The sequence below is a fragment of the Felis catus genome, chromosome A1, assembly GCF_018350175.1.
Source record: "Felis catus isolate Fca126 chromosome A1, F.catus_Fca126_mat1.0, whole genome shotgun sequence".
Classification (NCBI taxonomy): Eukaryota; Metazoa; Chordata; class Mammalia; order Carnivora; family Felidae; genus Felis; species Felis catus.
In genome coordinates this window covers 233,433,799-233,449,303 of record NC_058368.1, presented here as the reverse complement: position 1 = coordinate 233,449,303, position 15,505 = coordinate 233,433,799, and the positions used below count along the sequence as shown (strand labels likewise).

General features: G+C 43.3%; 1 protein-coding gene across 9 annotated transcripts in view; it reads left to right on the top strand.

Annotated features, from left to right (window-relative positions):
• ADCY2 (adenylate cyclase 2) overlaps positions 1-15,505 on the top strand; it is a 413,092-nt gene that overhangs the window by 327,418 nt on the left and 70,169 nt on the right. For all 9 annotated transcript variants that reach the window (XM_045038986.1, XM_023239655.2, XM_023239653.2 and 6 more), the window contains one exon: positions 5,280-5,364. In XM_045038986.1, coding sequence (XP_044894921.1) covers positions 5,280-5,364 — 85 coding nt within the window. The remainder of the gene's footprint in view (positions 1-5,279; positions 5,365-15,505) is intronic.

The following is a 15,505-nucleotide window of genomic DNA, read 5'->3' as shown; positions in this document are numbered from 1 at the left end:
GCTTAAGCGACTGAGCCACCCAGATGCCCCCGATACATGTGATTTTAAGCTGCACATGGACCACGGCCAGAACACATACTAGGCCATAGAAGCATCTCGACAAATTTGTAAAGATTGAAATACATTTGAAAAGATAAAAAATCTTTCAGTATGATGTCCAACCACACTAAAACCAGGTTAGAAATAGAAAGTGTATATCGAAAATATCCACGAATCTGGGTGCCTCGGTGGCTCAGTTGATTAACTGCCAGACTTTAGCTCGGGTCATGATCTCACGGTTCGTGGGTTCAAGCCCCGTGTCGGGCTCTGTGCGGAGGCTCAGAGCCTGGAGCCTGCTTTGGATTCTGTGTCTCCCTCTCTCTCTGCCCCTCCCCTGCTCATGCTCTGTCTCTCTCACTCTCTCTCAAAAATAAATAAACATTTAAAAAGTAAATAAATAAAAATAAAAACTAAAATATCCACAAATATTTCAGCATTAGATTTTATGCTTTTGAAGAACCTATGAGTCAAATGAAAAAAATCACAGGAGAAATTAGAAAATGTTTTGAATATCAAAAAAAAAACATGCCAAGATATGGGGATGTAGTTTAAAGCAATAATTTAGAGAGGAATCTGTAGTTTTCAAATACTTACATTAGAAAAGAAGAAAGGGCTAAAATTTGTTGTCTAAGTTTCTGACTTAGGAAGCCATAAAGAGATGAGCACATCAAGTAGAAGGGAAAAGATGTTCAAGAAGGAAGAAGAAATCCATAATAGAAAATAACCAATACAGAAAATTAATAAAGCCAAAAGTTGGTTCTTTGAAAAAGTTTAAAAATTCCTGGGGCGCCTGGGTGGCGCAGTCGGTTAAGTGTCCGACTTCAGCCAGGTCACGATCTCGCGGTCTGTGAGTTCGAGCCCCGCGTCGGGCTCTGAGCTGATGGCTCGGAGCCTGGAGCCTGTTTCCGATTCTGTGTCTCCCTCTCTCTCTGCCCCTCCCCCGTTCATGCTCTGCCTCTCTCTGTCCCAAAAATAAATAAACGTTGAAAAAAAAATTAAAAAAAAAAAATTCCTAAGCCACTAGCAAGACTGATCAAGAAAGAGAGACCATCACAGAACGCACAAATTAATGACATAAGTAATAAAAGGGGATTCACCACAGATCCTACAGACATTAACAGATATGGAATATTATATAATAGATATAATATTATAATATTATATAATAGATACAGAATATTATAAATTACTCAAGGCCAGAAAGGTTCACAACTTAATAAAATGGGAAAATTGCTTGAAAAGCTACCCTACCAACACTGACACATAATTGGATAGAAAGTTTTAATAGGTGTATATCTATTAAATGTATTAATATTTTAAATCTTAGATCAGAAGAAGATTGATACTCTGTTGACTTTTTTGTGAATTCCGCTGAACATTTCGAGAAACTAAGGTGGGACAAGCGGTCAAATCTTAACCAGTTTTAATAACTGAGTGGATAAAAATGTCCTATTCATGGAAAGAGGCTCAAAGATTGAGGCTAAAACAAAAGGTCACCTGTGTACCAGGTACAGGAGATCTCACTAAAATTAAAAGACAAGACAGTTTGGAAATAAAGGATGGAAAACAGCTATTCTGAGAAACAGCTTAGAGGAAAAAGAAAGCTGCAGGAATAAAAATTTCTGATGATATGGAATCAAGTGGAAGGCATTCAGCCTGAGAAAAAGAAAGACTTTTACAATGGTATAGTCACCAAGAAGACTTAATAATCATAAATCTTCATGCACTCCAACATCTCTTCGAAATAAATAAAGAGATGCGATTAAAATGTTCAGATATATTGACAAACCCACAATCCTAGCCAGAAATATTAATACATTCTAAAATTGACAGACCAAATTGAGCCATTAAGTCAACCCACTGGGGATTTGACTAACTCATCCGGCTCTGACAATAGATGTATTTAGGGAACATGTTTTGTTTCCAGCATAAAGGAAATATGTGTCATTTTCAGAAATCCATAAGATATAATAGGAGTAGATCATATTCATCACACCCTAGGAGAAAAATAAATTGTCAAAGTGGAAATAAAAGAGACCACTATCTCCGATCAAATCTAATGAAATTAGAAATAACAGGGACAGACTAAAAATAACCAACCTCCTTGTGGAATTTGTAAATCACACTTTGGAATTATTCTTGTTTTAAAAGGAATTGGAAATTGAAAGTACAGGCTTTTTAGAGAAGAAAGAAGATGAGTAACTATAAATCAAAAGCCATAGGATTTGGCTAAAGCAGTATTTATAGGAATATTTATGTACTTCAGTGCATTTATTATAAAATACAAAAAATGGCAATAAGTGACAATCAAGAAAGAGACAATGTAAGTTTGCATGAAGAAGGAGGAAGCAATTTTTAAAACTTAAATCAGAAACTATGTAGAAAACTGTCAGAAAGCATAGACCTTAATAATAAGCCAAAAGCTCATTCACTGAGATCAACAGACATGCAACACTTCAAAACTCTGATCTAGAGAGGGGAAAAAAATAACATTAAGGACAAGAAAAAATGCTTCAAATATGGAGACTTGTAAAATTAGAAGAATATTATGTAGAATATTTTACCTTTGAAAATTTAAATGGAATGGGTAATTTTCCAGGAAAATTATCAAAATTGACTCAAGACATAGAACCAGGAAACAAGGCAGAAATGTGACATGTCTACTCCTAAAATCGAACCTGGGTCAGGAACACAATTGAATGGACATTACTCTTAACCACACCGCTTAATAGACGTGTAACTTTAGGCAAGCTCTTTAACCTCTCTGGGCCTCAATTTCTCCTTGGTAAAATGAGGTAATAATAGTAACTCATACTCATGATCGTTGTGAGGGTTAAGTGAACTCTACATATAAAGGCTTTAGAACAGCACTTGGTACAGAGTAAATAATCTGTCCTCATATCATCGCCGTCCTGTATCATCACCACCACCACCATCATCACCATTACCATCATCACCATCGTCACCGTCACTATCATCAGATGGTTTTATCGCCGATATTTACCAACCCTTCCATAAAAGATCATTTATTTGTTATCTGAAGTTTCAGACCCAAGAAAGAGATGTTATGTGTCTGAACTCAGCCTCGTGAAGCTGACGTTACCTTGACGGCAGAAAGGAATGAGGCAGCACAGAATCTAAGAAAACTCCTCAGAGCTCTCCTATAAAAATGGATGAGAAAGATAGCAAACAAATTCAGCAGATGAGTTACTGTGCTGTCCGTCAGTCACAAGACTGCTGAGAGGTGTTGGCTGTTGCACGTTCCCCTCCCTCCACGCCGCCCGGCTGAGCGGGAGGCTCTGAGATCGCGTGTTGGGGAGATGAGAGACCGGTGGCTTCCAACCGGGGACTGAGTGATGTCTGAAAGCAGGACGCTCTAGGTAGGGGAGGTTAGGATGTATGGTGCTTACCTCTGCTACCCTGTGAGCAGCTCAAAACAGGTGTGACACCTTACTTGTCTTTGCATCGTCGCAGCCTAGCATGGGACTGGGTGTATTTGCTGTGCTACCCCTTCTAGCGGAGACCTAACGTTCCTCGTGAAACGTGCACCGACGTCACACCATCGGGCCAGGTATTCGAAAGCACTGCGGATCCTTCTAGAAGATAACTCAGTGTCCGGTGCCTCATCATTGTCAGGCGCAGGTGTTGGTTTGACGTCTGACTTTTGTCGCTCTTCCTTAATGTGTGATCGTCTCGCGATAGAGTAGGTGTTGGAGAACGTGAGCTGAGTGGGGCCTTCCCATGGCGATGGCATCAGGGGATTTATATAGTTCACTGGTTACTTGCTCCCTTTCCTTCCCCACGGACTCACCGTCACATGGTCGCTGGGATTTCAGCGTGTGGCTGGTTTGCGTCTGAGGCTTCCGCGCAGCTAATCGACATTCAGCATCTTGCCGCTGCGTTCTCTGTGCCGGTCCTGTCTCCCCAGTGTCTCTAGCCAACCTCATTGGCGGGAGGTTCCATTGCAGTCTGACACACACACCACCTGACCTCTCCTCCGATGTCTCATTTGAATCGCACCTTTAATTCTTCATTGCGGTTCAGCTCCTTTGGTACCCCTTAACGCTTCTGTCCTTGGAATAAATGAAGTTGTAAGAGGCTCTGAACTTTTGAGCCATTTAAAGGATGTCTCAGAGAGGTGTACGATTCGTATAAATGCTTTTATCTACCCGTAATGTGTCGGTAGCAGAATTGTGACTTAATTTTTCACGTGATCACGGGAAGCTTGCGTGTTCGTCTGCTTGTGCAAGAATGTGAAGGCCATGGCCCCTGGCATCTTCGGGGAACCTCGGTAAACGTATAGCTGCATCAGTATGGAAGGGAGTTGAATCTGGTTGGATTGTACTGGGGAAGACAAGCCTGTTTCCTCAGTGAGCAGGCGTAAGGATGGGTCTTGAGATCTTGCAGGGCATCCGATGAGACTTCTCTAGAAGCAGCAGCAGCCAGGACGTCAGTGGCAGACAAGAGACGACACGCGGGCATGAAAGTACCAGGTGCAAAGGAGAGTTGTAAAAAGATTGTTTTCCTTTCCTAAGGAACTGGTGCTTCCTTTGATGAATCATCAAGTTGATCAAACATAATTGTGGACACGCTTTTCTTTCTCTTTTTAAAAAAAAAAAAATTTAATGTTGATTTATTTTGGGGGCACCTGGGTGGCTCAGTCGGCTAAGCCTCTGACTTCGCTCAGGTCATGATCTTGCAGCTCGTGGGTTCCAGCCCCACGTCGGGCTCTGTGCTGACAGGGCAGAGCCTGGAGCCTGTTTCCGATTCTGTGTCTCCCTCTCTCTCTCTGCCCCTCCCCCGCTCGTGCTCTGTCTCTTTCTCTCTCTCTGTCTGAAAAATAAACACTAAAAAAAAAATGTTTGCTTTTGAGAGAGAGAGAGAGAGCACAAGCTGGAGAGGGGCAGAGAGAGAGGGAGATGCAGACCCCGAAGCAGGCTCCAGGCTCCGCGCTGTCAGCACAGAGCCCGATGCGGGGCTCGAACTCAAGAACCGCGAGATGATGACCTGAGCTGAAGTCTGGCCCTCAGCCGACTGGGCCACACAGGCGCCCCATAGACATGCTTTTCTATAGACACGTTTTTGGTTTGTTTTAGCTCCGTTTTCATTTTTCACAAAATGAGTGAGGAATGAAGGCCCCATGAAATTAAGGCCTAATTACGCCACAAATATTCCTGACGGCTTTCCAGAGTAACAGGAACTACTCCCACGCTAACCTGTTCCCCTTTGTCTCCTGGTAGGACGTCCATTCTCGGGATCTCCTTTGGAGCCGCGTTTCTCTTGCTTGCCTGTATCCTTTTCGTCTGCTTTGCTGGACAGCTTTTGGTAGGTACTTCACGTATGGACCTTATTTTGAAAACTGTGTTCATTGAAGGCAAACTGATTTCTGGCTTGAAACACCGGGCTTGTTGATTTAACATTTCACGGGATACGGATCCCAGTGAAGACGCAACCACCCTTCATGCCGGCGGCCCAGAATATAAACTGAGGCAGCTCATGTACAATCAAGACACTGAGCTGAAGATTATCTGAAACATTGGATGTCACACCATCAAATTATATTCATGTGTATTTATTTCTGTCGCCATTTTGCATTATGTCCTCTGAGTGTTCAGAGTATTTTAGAGCAGCCACTCCTAGTACAATAGGAGGCTTTTCGTGTGCAGGGGAATTAAAATGTAAACCAGATACTCCTTTTATATCCACTTCCAAGATATAAAAGTTGGGGACATATGAAAACAGCAAATGCAAAAATATATTTTGTTAGTGATTTAATTAACAGTGTTCATTAATAGTGTTAGTTAATGATTTAAACCAACCATTGCAAGCTTGGATGGGTCAAGTGCTAGTTCAGGATGTAAGAACCAAATCTAAGTGTATTCTTGAGTCAAAAGCAAGTGGCCCCATGAGAGCATCGGAAGAAAGCCAGCAATGAGATAGAAACCCAAAAAAGGTAGTCAGTGTTTTATGTTGTTCATTGGAGATGTGTGGAAACAAGAGAGGCCCCTCTGAGCCAGATTTTGAGCATCGGGTCCATTCTAGTCTAATGTGTTGGAACCTTTTAGCTAAAAAGTGTAAAGACCTTAAAGTTCGTCTCTGCCTCTTGACAGTGGGCACTCTACGATGTCTGCTGGGTACCGTTGCAAACTTGTGTGGGGGGTGTTTGCTATATCATAGTTGAGGTGTTTTGAATTGGGTTGGAAACTTCCAGAAGTGGCACTATGGTTCCTGATTTCCTGGAATGCACACAGAGCATCTCAGGTTTCTTTAAAATCGCCTGAAGACTATAGGTTGTAACTACTACCCCCTGGGAATCCTTGTCAAGTTTCTAAAGTGCTTCAATATACCAAAAAGCCTGATTATCCACGTTCAGATTTTCCTTAGGTGGAAAAGCACACGGGCCCCGCCCTCTGATTTCCTGGCCCCCACAAGGCTTCTGCAGCCCACTTCTCAGGTTTTCAGAATAGGAACTATCATTTGTGGTCCCACTGGAAATCCAAACCTCGTTCTAATTAAAGCGACTTCTATCATTGTGCCTAAGTAGCCACATTAGTCATTTTCTGTTCCTAAGGAATCCAGTCTTCAGGGTGGGGGGGTGGGGTGTGGAACACAGTGTATATTTAAGGTTTCAAGCTGACTTTTTCGTAGACTAAATTGCTATAGAAAAGAAACAGAAGCGGAGGCTAGAGAAAGTATCTCCAGAGCAACTTTGCTGCCTTTGCGAGAATGCTTTTGGTCTTATGTAATGTCTGTCCTCTCAGCTTCGGTATAACCCAGCCAACCTTTCATGGCTCCTGGCCCCTCCCAGACCCAGCCTGTGGCCCCTCGAGGCCTTCAGGATCCCACACCCACCTTCCCAGGAGCATCATGAAACCCTGACACCCCCCACACCAGATGCTAGGGAGTCCGTAACTCATCTGTTGTCTTAAAGAGAAAATCTCATTCATCAGTAGATGGACATTTAGGCTCTTTCCATAATTTGGCTGCTGTTGAAAGTGCTGCTATAAACATTGGGATACAAGTGCCCCTATGCATCAGTACTCCTGTATCCCTTGGGTAAATTCCCAGCAGTGCTATTGCTGGGTCATAGGGTAGGTCTATTTTTAATTTTCTGAGGAAACTCCACACTGTTTTCCAGAGCAGCTGCACCAGTTTGCATTCCCACCAACAGTGCAAGAGGGTTCCCGTTTCTCCACATCCTCGCCAGCATCTATAGTCTCCTGATTTGTTCATTTTGGCCACTCTGACTGGCATGAGGTGATATCTGAGTGTGGTTTTGATTTGTATTTCCCTGATGAGGAGCGACGTTGAGCATCTTTTCATGTGCCTGTTGGCCATCCGGATGTCTTCTTTAGAGAAATGTCTATTCGTGTCTTCTGCCCATTTCTTAGCTGAATTATTTGTTTTTCAGGTGTGGAGTTTGGTGAGTTCTTTATAGATTTTGGATACTAGCCCTTTGTCCGATACGTCATTTGCAAATATCTTTTCCCACTCCATTGGTTGCCTTTTATTTTGTTCACTGTTTCCTTTGCAGTGCAGAAGCTTTTTATCTTCATGAGGACCCAATAGTTCATTTTTGCTTTTAATTCCCTTGCCTTTGGAGATGTGTGGATAAAGAAATTGTGGTTTATATACACAATGGAATACTACTTGGCAAAGAGAAAGAATGAGATCTGGCCTTTTGTAGCAACGTGGATGGAACTGGAGAGTGTTATGCTAAGTGAAATAAGTCATCCAGGGAAAGATGGGTACCATATGTTTTCACTCTTATGTGGATCCTGAGAAACTTAACAGAAGACCATGGGGGAGGGGAAGGAAAAAAAAAGTTAGAGAGGAAGGGAGCCAAACCATAAGAGACTCATAAAAACTGAGAAAAAACTGAGGGTTGATGAGGGGTGGGGGGGGAGGGGGGGTGATGGGCATTGAGGAGGGCACCTGTTGGGACGAGCACTGGGTGTTGTATGGAAACCGATTTGACAATAAATTTCATATTAAAAAAGAGAGAGAGAGAAAAGCTCAGTGCTGGGAATGAACTGGTGCCTCCCTCCTTTTCAAAGGAAGCCTGGATTTTGCCAGAGTGGTCAGGGAGACTAGGCTTGAGGACGTCTGTTCTTTCTGAACTTGAGTTAGATCAGTGAATGAGTCCCCCACCCCCATCCCCACCAGCGGTCAGCTGTAATCCTTGATCCAGAGGGAATCCAGATAAAATCAAGAAGGAATTCTTCTCATTCCCATAAGAGGTTCTTTGTACTGTGTAAACTGTTCTGTAAGGGCTTTTTTCTCACCATCAATATCAAAGAAATTAAGGCAACCCAGGAAAGCTTTCAGCGTGCTTTCTATTCGACCCTCCCCATTCGGCCCAAAGCTGTGTGTGTCACACATATTTCCTAGTGGTCATGGAGAGGTATGACGTCCTCACTGCTCATTCTCTGGCCTCTTGAAAGCCTACCAGTTCTCTGAGGTGTTAGTATGATTTGCATTTATTTTTGGATTAAGTACTGAGTCTGTGAAAGAAATGTTAATATCCTTAATATCTTTCTATGAACATACATTGACCTTTGGAAAACTTAAATGCCAGAGGCAATACTGATGCTTACACTACAGGGAAAAAATTTCTAAAAAATATTACTGGTATTGAACTCTCTGTATGAAGAATTAGAGTAAAATACTTTTATAAAGGAGGTTGAGCAAAGGTAAGCCTGACTGATCTTTTTCCTCCAAGAGCTCTACCTTTGTTACCCTCTCTTACACAGGAAATATAACACATGTAGCTGTACTGACCGGTCATTGTACAGCTGGGTTTGATAAAAAGGTAGAAGAAAGTGGGTGATGGGCATTGAGGAGGGTGCCTGTTAGGATGAGCACTGGGTGTTGTATGGAAACCAATTTGACAATAAATTTCATATTAAAAAAAAAAGGTAGAGACATAGCCTGTGGTCCCTCGGGGCTAAAAAAACGGCCAAAGAATAAGAGTGATAATGAAACGCATTTTTTTTTCCTTCTGATAGAAAAATGAGACAGATATTTGTTCAATGGCACAGTCTGAGAAAAATGTCAGGGAATTTATATGTTCTCACCGTTACTGCTAACGAGAAGCCCAGAGCACGGCTGTCTGTCCCTCACTCCCACCCTCCCTAGCCCTAGCCGCTCCCCCCAGTGCGTCCCCCCACCCCCATGTTGCCCTGCCACTGCTTGTCTTCTAGAAAGTTTCTCAGAAACCCCACCAGCCCCTGCAGTGGGCTCTTCTTTGAGCGCCATGGGACTTAGGATCTGTGCCCCATAATTTAGCACTTGATTGTTTAACAACTTATTTGGCTCCTCCTCTCTCTCTCTCTCTCTCTCTCTGATGAGTGTAACTGTTGTCTCCCTTACATAGAGTAGTTTTTTTTTGAGATGAGAATTGTTTCCTACATTTGCTTTCTGTCTCCCAGGGAATCTAGCAGAGTTCCGCCCACTGAAACACTTTGATAAGCGGGCACTAAGTCAGCACTCGTGGACTCATGTCATGTCCGTGCGGTTCCTTTCCACCATGTCCGCTCATCCAGCTCCATGTGGCCCCCTCCCAGCCTCCCCAATACCACTGGGACAGTTGGGCATCCCCAAGTATCCCGGTAATCTCCCCTTCCCCAGATGCCCTGGCGTGGGGACGGGTTCTGCATGTGCGTGGCTGTGGGAAGCATGGGTGGGTGGCCATCACCTTGCCACGCTGAAAGGCCTCACACGCACCATGATTCCTTGACTCTGTTGTGCTTTGGGCTCTCTCCGAGGTTGGAAATAATCTCCTAACCTTCCCAGACCCAGTCTGCAGAGCACCCCCCCCCCCCCGGCCCAATGTCACTACCAGTGTCCCTCGCGCCTGCCGGGCAGGCTGCCCATTTCGTAATATCATTTGTGATCTTAGATGGAGAGATCACCAGTGAATCTGCTTCAACCCTGTTTTGCTCACTGTAGTACTTCAGGCACTTGAAATACAAGATAAATATTTAACATCTGTGGGCTGGAAGGAGTGTTGGGCGGCACCCAAATGCTCAGAAAACGTCTTGCCCTCATCCTCACCCCGATCGACTTCTTCTGAGTGCGCGGCTCTGAATTCAGCCACGGTCGCCCATCCCCGCTGCCCGCGAGGTCCCTCCTGGGTCCTCACCTGTCGGGTCTCCGCATGAGACCTTCATAGCATTTCAGAACCGTAAAACTTGAGAGCAGAGATGACTTTGTCTGGCCTCACGTCTCGTGGGTGAGAGACACAGAACTGTGGAGGTGGCCTGTGCTCCCACCATGGCAAGCTTCCGCGCCCAGTCATTTTGAGGAAGCGTTTTCCTCCACAAAAAGTAATGCGGAAGCACACATCAGCAGATCTCTTGAGGACAGAAATGAAGACTTTGGAACAGGACCACGAGTGCGATAACTGTAAGACCAGCAGAAGTTTCCTGTCCTTGGGTAAGAACCCTCAGAATCAGTATAGACAGCCTCTGACGGGCAGGACCCCCATCAATAGCTACGTGTCCAGTCTCATCACAGTTTACAAATAATAAATATTACCTTCCGTTAAAATTGACGACTTGGTCTGTTAGGCATTGTGTGTATTCCGGCTCATTTAGCCTCACAAGAGCCCTTGGAGGGAACGGCCATTCTACAGTTAGTACAACAGACCCTCACAGATGTTACACAGATTGCTCTGTGGTGGAGAGCAAGTAGGAGTCAGAATCAGAATTGGAGTCGATGCTTAGAACCCTTACAATTAATTGGAAGGTGTGTGGAGGTGTGCCTGGCAAACAAGCTCCCGGCACTAGGCAGGCATGTCCACGGTCATGGCCATGGCAGGCATGGCACTGAGGTTGCCTTGCAGTGACTGCTAAGCATCCACTGGTCAAAATCACATTGGTAGGGACGCCCCGGGGGGCTCAGTCGGTTGAGCGTCCGACTTCAGCTCCGGTCATGATCTCACGGTTCATGAGTTCAAGCCCCACGCCGGGCTCTGTGCTGATGGCTCGGAGCCTGGATCCTGCTTCAGATTCTGTGTCTCCCTCTCTCTGCCCCTTCCCCGCTCATGCTCTGTCTCTCTCTGTCTCTCAAAGATGAATAAACATTAAAAAAAATTTTTTTTTAATCACACTGGTAATTCACGGTAACCTCACAGTGAACCTCATTCATATTTTCCTCTGGTCTAGTTTCCAATATGCATTATCCAGCTGTTGGCCCAGTTCATTTAAAACTGGAGTCTGGGGGGGCGCCTGGGTGGCTCAGTCGTTTAAGCGGCCAACTTCGGCTCAGGTCATGATCTCGCAGTCCGTGAGTTCGAGCCCCGCGTCGGGCTCTGTACTGATGGCTCGGAGCCCGGAGCCTGTTTCAGATTCTGTGTCTCCCTCTCTCTGACCCTCCTCCGTTCATGCTCTGCCTCTCTCTGTCTCAAAAACAAATAAACGTTAAAACTGGAGTCTGGGAAAAGTACAGCTCCATCTTAAAAGACATTTGGTAAAATGGGGGGGAAAACGTTAATTTACAAGTGGATTTAGACTCTAACATATTCTAGTATGAAAGTACCTTTAATAATAATACTTTCCAAAATACATGAGAGCCCTTCGAATATGAAAACATATTATTTTATCTGATAACCAAAACAATCCAGTTTAAGTAGAAACTAAAATGTAGAACAAGAGATTCAAGTTTACAATTTCATTACAATCAGCAATAAAAGGAATAATACTTGTCATTGTCATAATACTAATAATAGTTTACTGCCAAATTTAACACGAAACTACCTGAGTGGACTTACAATTTTGTAATAAATACAAGAGAGTGACTGTAACCAAAAGTGCCACCAAAAAAAAAAAAAAAAAAAAACAAACCCAAAAAACAAAACAGAAGGAAAAAACCACCCTCAAAAGCATCTTTTAGGACAGGTGTGCCAGATATCGTAAAGGAAAATGCCAGAGTGTGTCAAAAGAAATTTTTCTCTCAATGTGGTTGCGTTGTGCTTTGTGTAGCAAAGATAATATGATGCCATCCCACCAACCTTGTTCCTAGCGGAAATGAAAGCACAAACATAAAGTCCATCCTGTGGAAGGAAAGTAGGTCACACACTGGCTGATAGAAAAGCTTTCTACCCAAAGGAGTGTTTTACCCTTGAAGTCTATTTTCTCCCATGTCAATAGAACTCTGCCAGCTTTCTTGTAGTTAGTATTCTCCCAGCGTCCTTTCCTTCCATCTTTTTATTCGGCTTTTCCTCGTCCGTAAGTGGGTTTTAGATGTTGTGTCTCTGGTAAACAACATCCAGGTGCATGTTACTTTCTCTGATCTAGCAGTCTCTCTCTTTTCCCTGACAAGTATAACGCATTTACGTGTATTATAATTACTACTACCATCTTATTTTGCTTTTATTTTTTTAAATCCATCATGTGTGTTCTCTGCCTGTACTTATTTTTCCTCTTCTCCTGCATTATCTTGGATCCATGGAATTTATTTATTCTCCTTTGTTCCCTCTAGTGACTTGGAAGTCATCTATCCTGGTATTTTGTTTTTCCTGGTTAACTTAAAATGTGTAATGTACACGAGACTAACAGAGCTCGTTAATATCTCCACCTTGTTGTTGAAGAATATTGTACTCTGCATCTGAATCCCATTCTTGAATAAAGAAGATGGAATAAGATGCTCAGTCTCTTGAAATTAGAAACTCAGCAGTTAGGCTGAAAAAAGTAAAGCAAGAGCCAAATAAATAACCTACAAAACAGCACAGAAAGATAAAGAGGGCAGGCCAGATTTTTCTAAATTTAAACTGCTGTTGTCATTCACTGCTATCGTTATTCTTGTTGTGTACCCATTTTACCCCATTCTTCCTGAACACCATCCCTTCCTCCGGGATCCCACCTCCATATTCCCAAAGGATTGTTCCTTTTCTCATCTTTTCAGTGAGAGCCTGTGCATAATGTCCGCAACTTTTGTATTAAAAAAAAAAAAAACAGTCGGGTTTCTCCTCATTGAATAATGGTTTATGATAAGCTAATATTTTGAAAATATGAATCTATATTTTCCTGTGGTTGATGGACCGCGGAGAAATCTATAGTCAAATTACTGTTTCTTAGAAGGTGACACGTCTTCTCTCTGGTTGTTTTCGTGGGACTCGCTCCGTATCTGTCATGGGCCGTAGCTCCCTTGTGCTTAGGTAAAGGTGTACTTTCATCTTCCTGTTTGGGACCCAGTGGGTCGCCTCGGCCACAGAACTCACGTTTTGCTCCAGGCCTGCAAAGCTGTTGCTCCGTCCTAGTCTTTTGTTCTGTCTTTCTCAAACTTTCATCACAAGTATATTGAATCTTTTCATTGTACCTTCTGTGCCTGAACGTCCCATTCATGTGTTTCATCGCTGTATTTCTGCGCTGTTTGATGGGGTATTTCCTCAGGGCTGTCCTACCCCCTAGCACAGCTACTAAATTTTCCATTATCTGCATTTTCATCTCCTGAGAGTCTTTGTGGCTCATTTTTTCTCATAAGTGCTCATTCGTTGTGTACTCTGATCCATCTTCTAATTTCTTTGGTCTTATTCTGCAGGCTACTGCAGATTGATAGCATACCTGCAGATCCTGTGGTGCGAATTCTACTTTTTGTTGTGTCTGTTGATTCTTCCTCATACAGCCCTATGTCCTGTGTAGTTCATAATTTCTTTTTTATTGTGAGGTCATGTTCAGAGGGAATTATCCTTTAGCAAAAAGGGTACTTCTGCAGGAACCCCAAGGACTCTCTCTGGTCTTTGACCCAATTGATAGCCCCTCAATTTGTGGTTCCCATGATGAAGCATATAGTGTAATTGCAAATTCATCGCCCATATTTAGAGATGGAATTTATCACTGGAAGTGTGTTGATACTTGCCTCAACTAGTACATGGAGTTTTCTAGACTTTACATGGAGGGAAGAGCATTCTGAGGCTTCTGGGATTTTTTGTTTGTTTTGTTTTTATGGAAGTATAATTAACATATACCATACAACATGTTGTGTTAGTTTTAGGTACTATATAATGACTCAACAGTTGTGTACAGGAATTCCACTACTGAGTATTTACCCAAAGGAAATGAAAACACTAATTCAAAAAGATACATGCACACCCTGAGGCTCCTGATTTTAGTCAGGGGTCTTGGCCTCAGCTGCCCCACCCTTGGCAAGCTCAAGGCAACCCCTTTTTTCCTCCTGCGGGCATCAGCCTCTAGGTGTTACAGCTTCTGTCCAGTCCTAGGACACTCCTAGGCCAACCCCACAGCCTCAGTCCCTCTAGCACTGAGCTGCTTCTTTGCTTCTGGCCCCTGGAAATTTCTCTTCCGGTCCATCGTTAAGATAAAGAATGTATTGAACAAGCATCCATCGAGTCCCTGCTCTTTGCTCAACACTGTGCTGCTTTGGGGATACAAAGGCAGGTGTGGTGTGGTTCCCATCTGCAACCAGCTCTCCATGTGGCCAGAGACAAACACGAACAGCGTCAAAGAGAACACAAGGTGGCTAGCCCGCGAGTGCCACACGGTGGATGGATGGCTGAGGAAAGTGGTTCACCCAGGGCGTAGCAAGAAAAATGTTGATTTTATAAAGTATGATTGACTGAAATCAAGCAGCCTTTCTGTGGGAAACTCAAGTACAATTAATCAAAGTACACACGGCGGTCTCTGTAACACTAAATGTTACAAGTAATTATTCCTGCAGCTGGTGGCCGCCATTCAAAAAGACAGTCGTTGGCCAATTAAAACGCCAAAGTAGGTGTTCCTCTAGACAAATGCACGAAAGCACATGGGTATATGATAAACTTCACCACTTTTTCAGGCAAGATTCTAAGAGGAGTTTTCTTTTTCTAATAATAAAAATTTGCTACTCCCCATTGTAATGTATTTGTAACTTTTCTAAATGTTTTTTTTCATTTTATTAAACCTTAAGAGCATCATCTACTTCTTTTCATGTAACTGATTTTATTTTTTTAAAGGACACCGATGAAATTGTTAATGTGATCTGCTATTATAATTGTTACGTTCAATTAGGAGAAATTTTAAAGTGAGAGGTTACCAGTTGTTTCCAGTGCAAGAGATTCAGAGTGGAGAGGGAGGAAGAAGGAAGAGGGGGGTATATTTTTTTCCTGTGTTTTTCTTTAGGTTTATTTATTTTGAGAGAGAAAGAGAAAACACGAGTGGAGGAGGGGCTGAGAGAGGGAGAGAGAGAATCCCAAGCAGGCTCTGCACTGTCAGCCTGGAGCCAGACACAGGGCTTGAATTCATGAACCATGAGATCATGACCTGAGTGGAAGTCGGATGCTTAACTGACTCAGCCACCCAGGTGCCCCTCCTGTTTTGTTTTGTTTTGTTTTAATCCAAACATATTATGAACACATTATTTTTCTGGGGAGAATCGTCTGCCTATACTGAGAGAAGAACGTCGATATTCATCCCATACGCCTTCTAGCAAACCGCACTGGCCATTGTCCCCAGCACCAACGCCATGA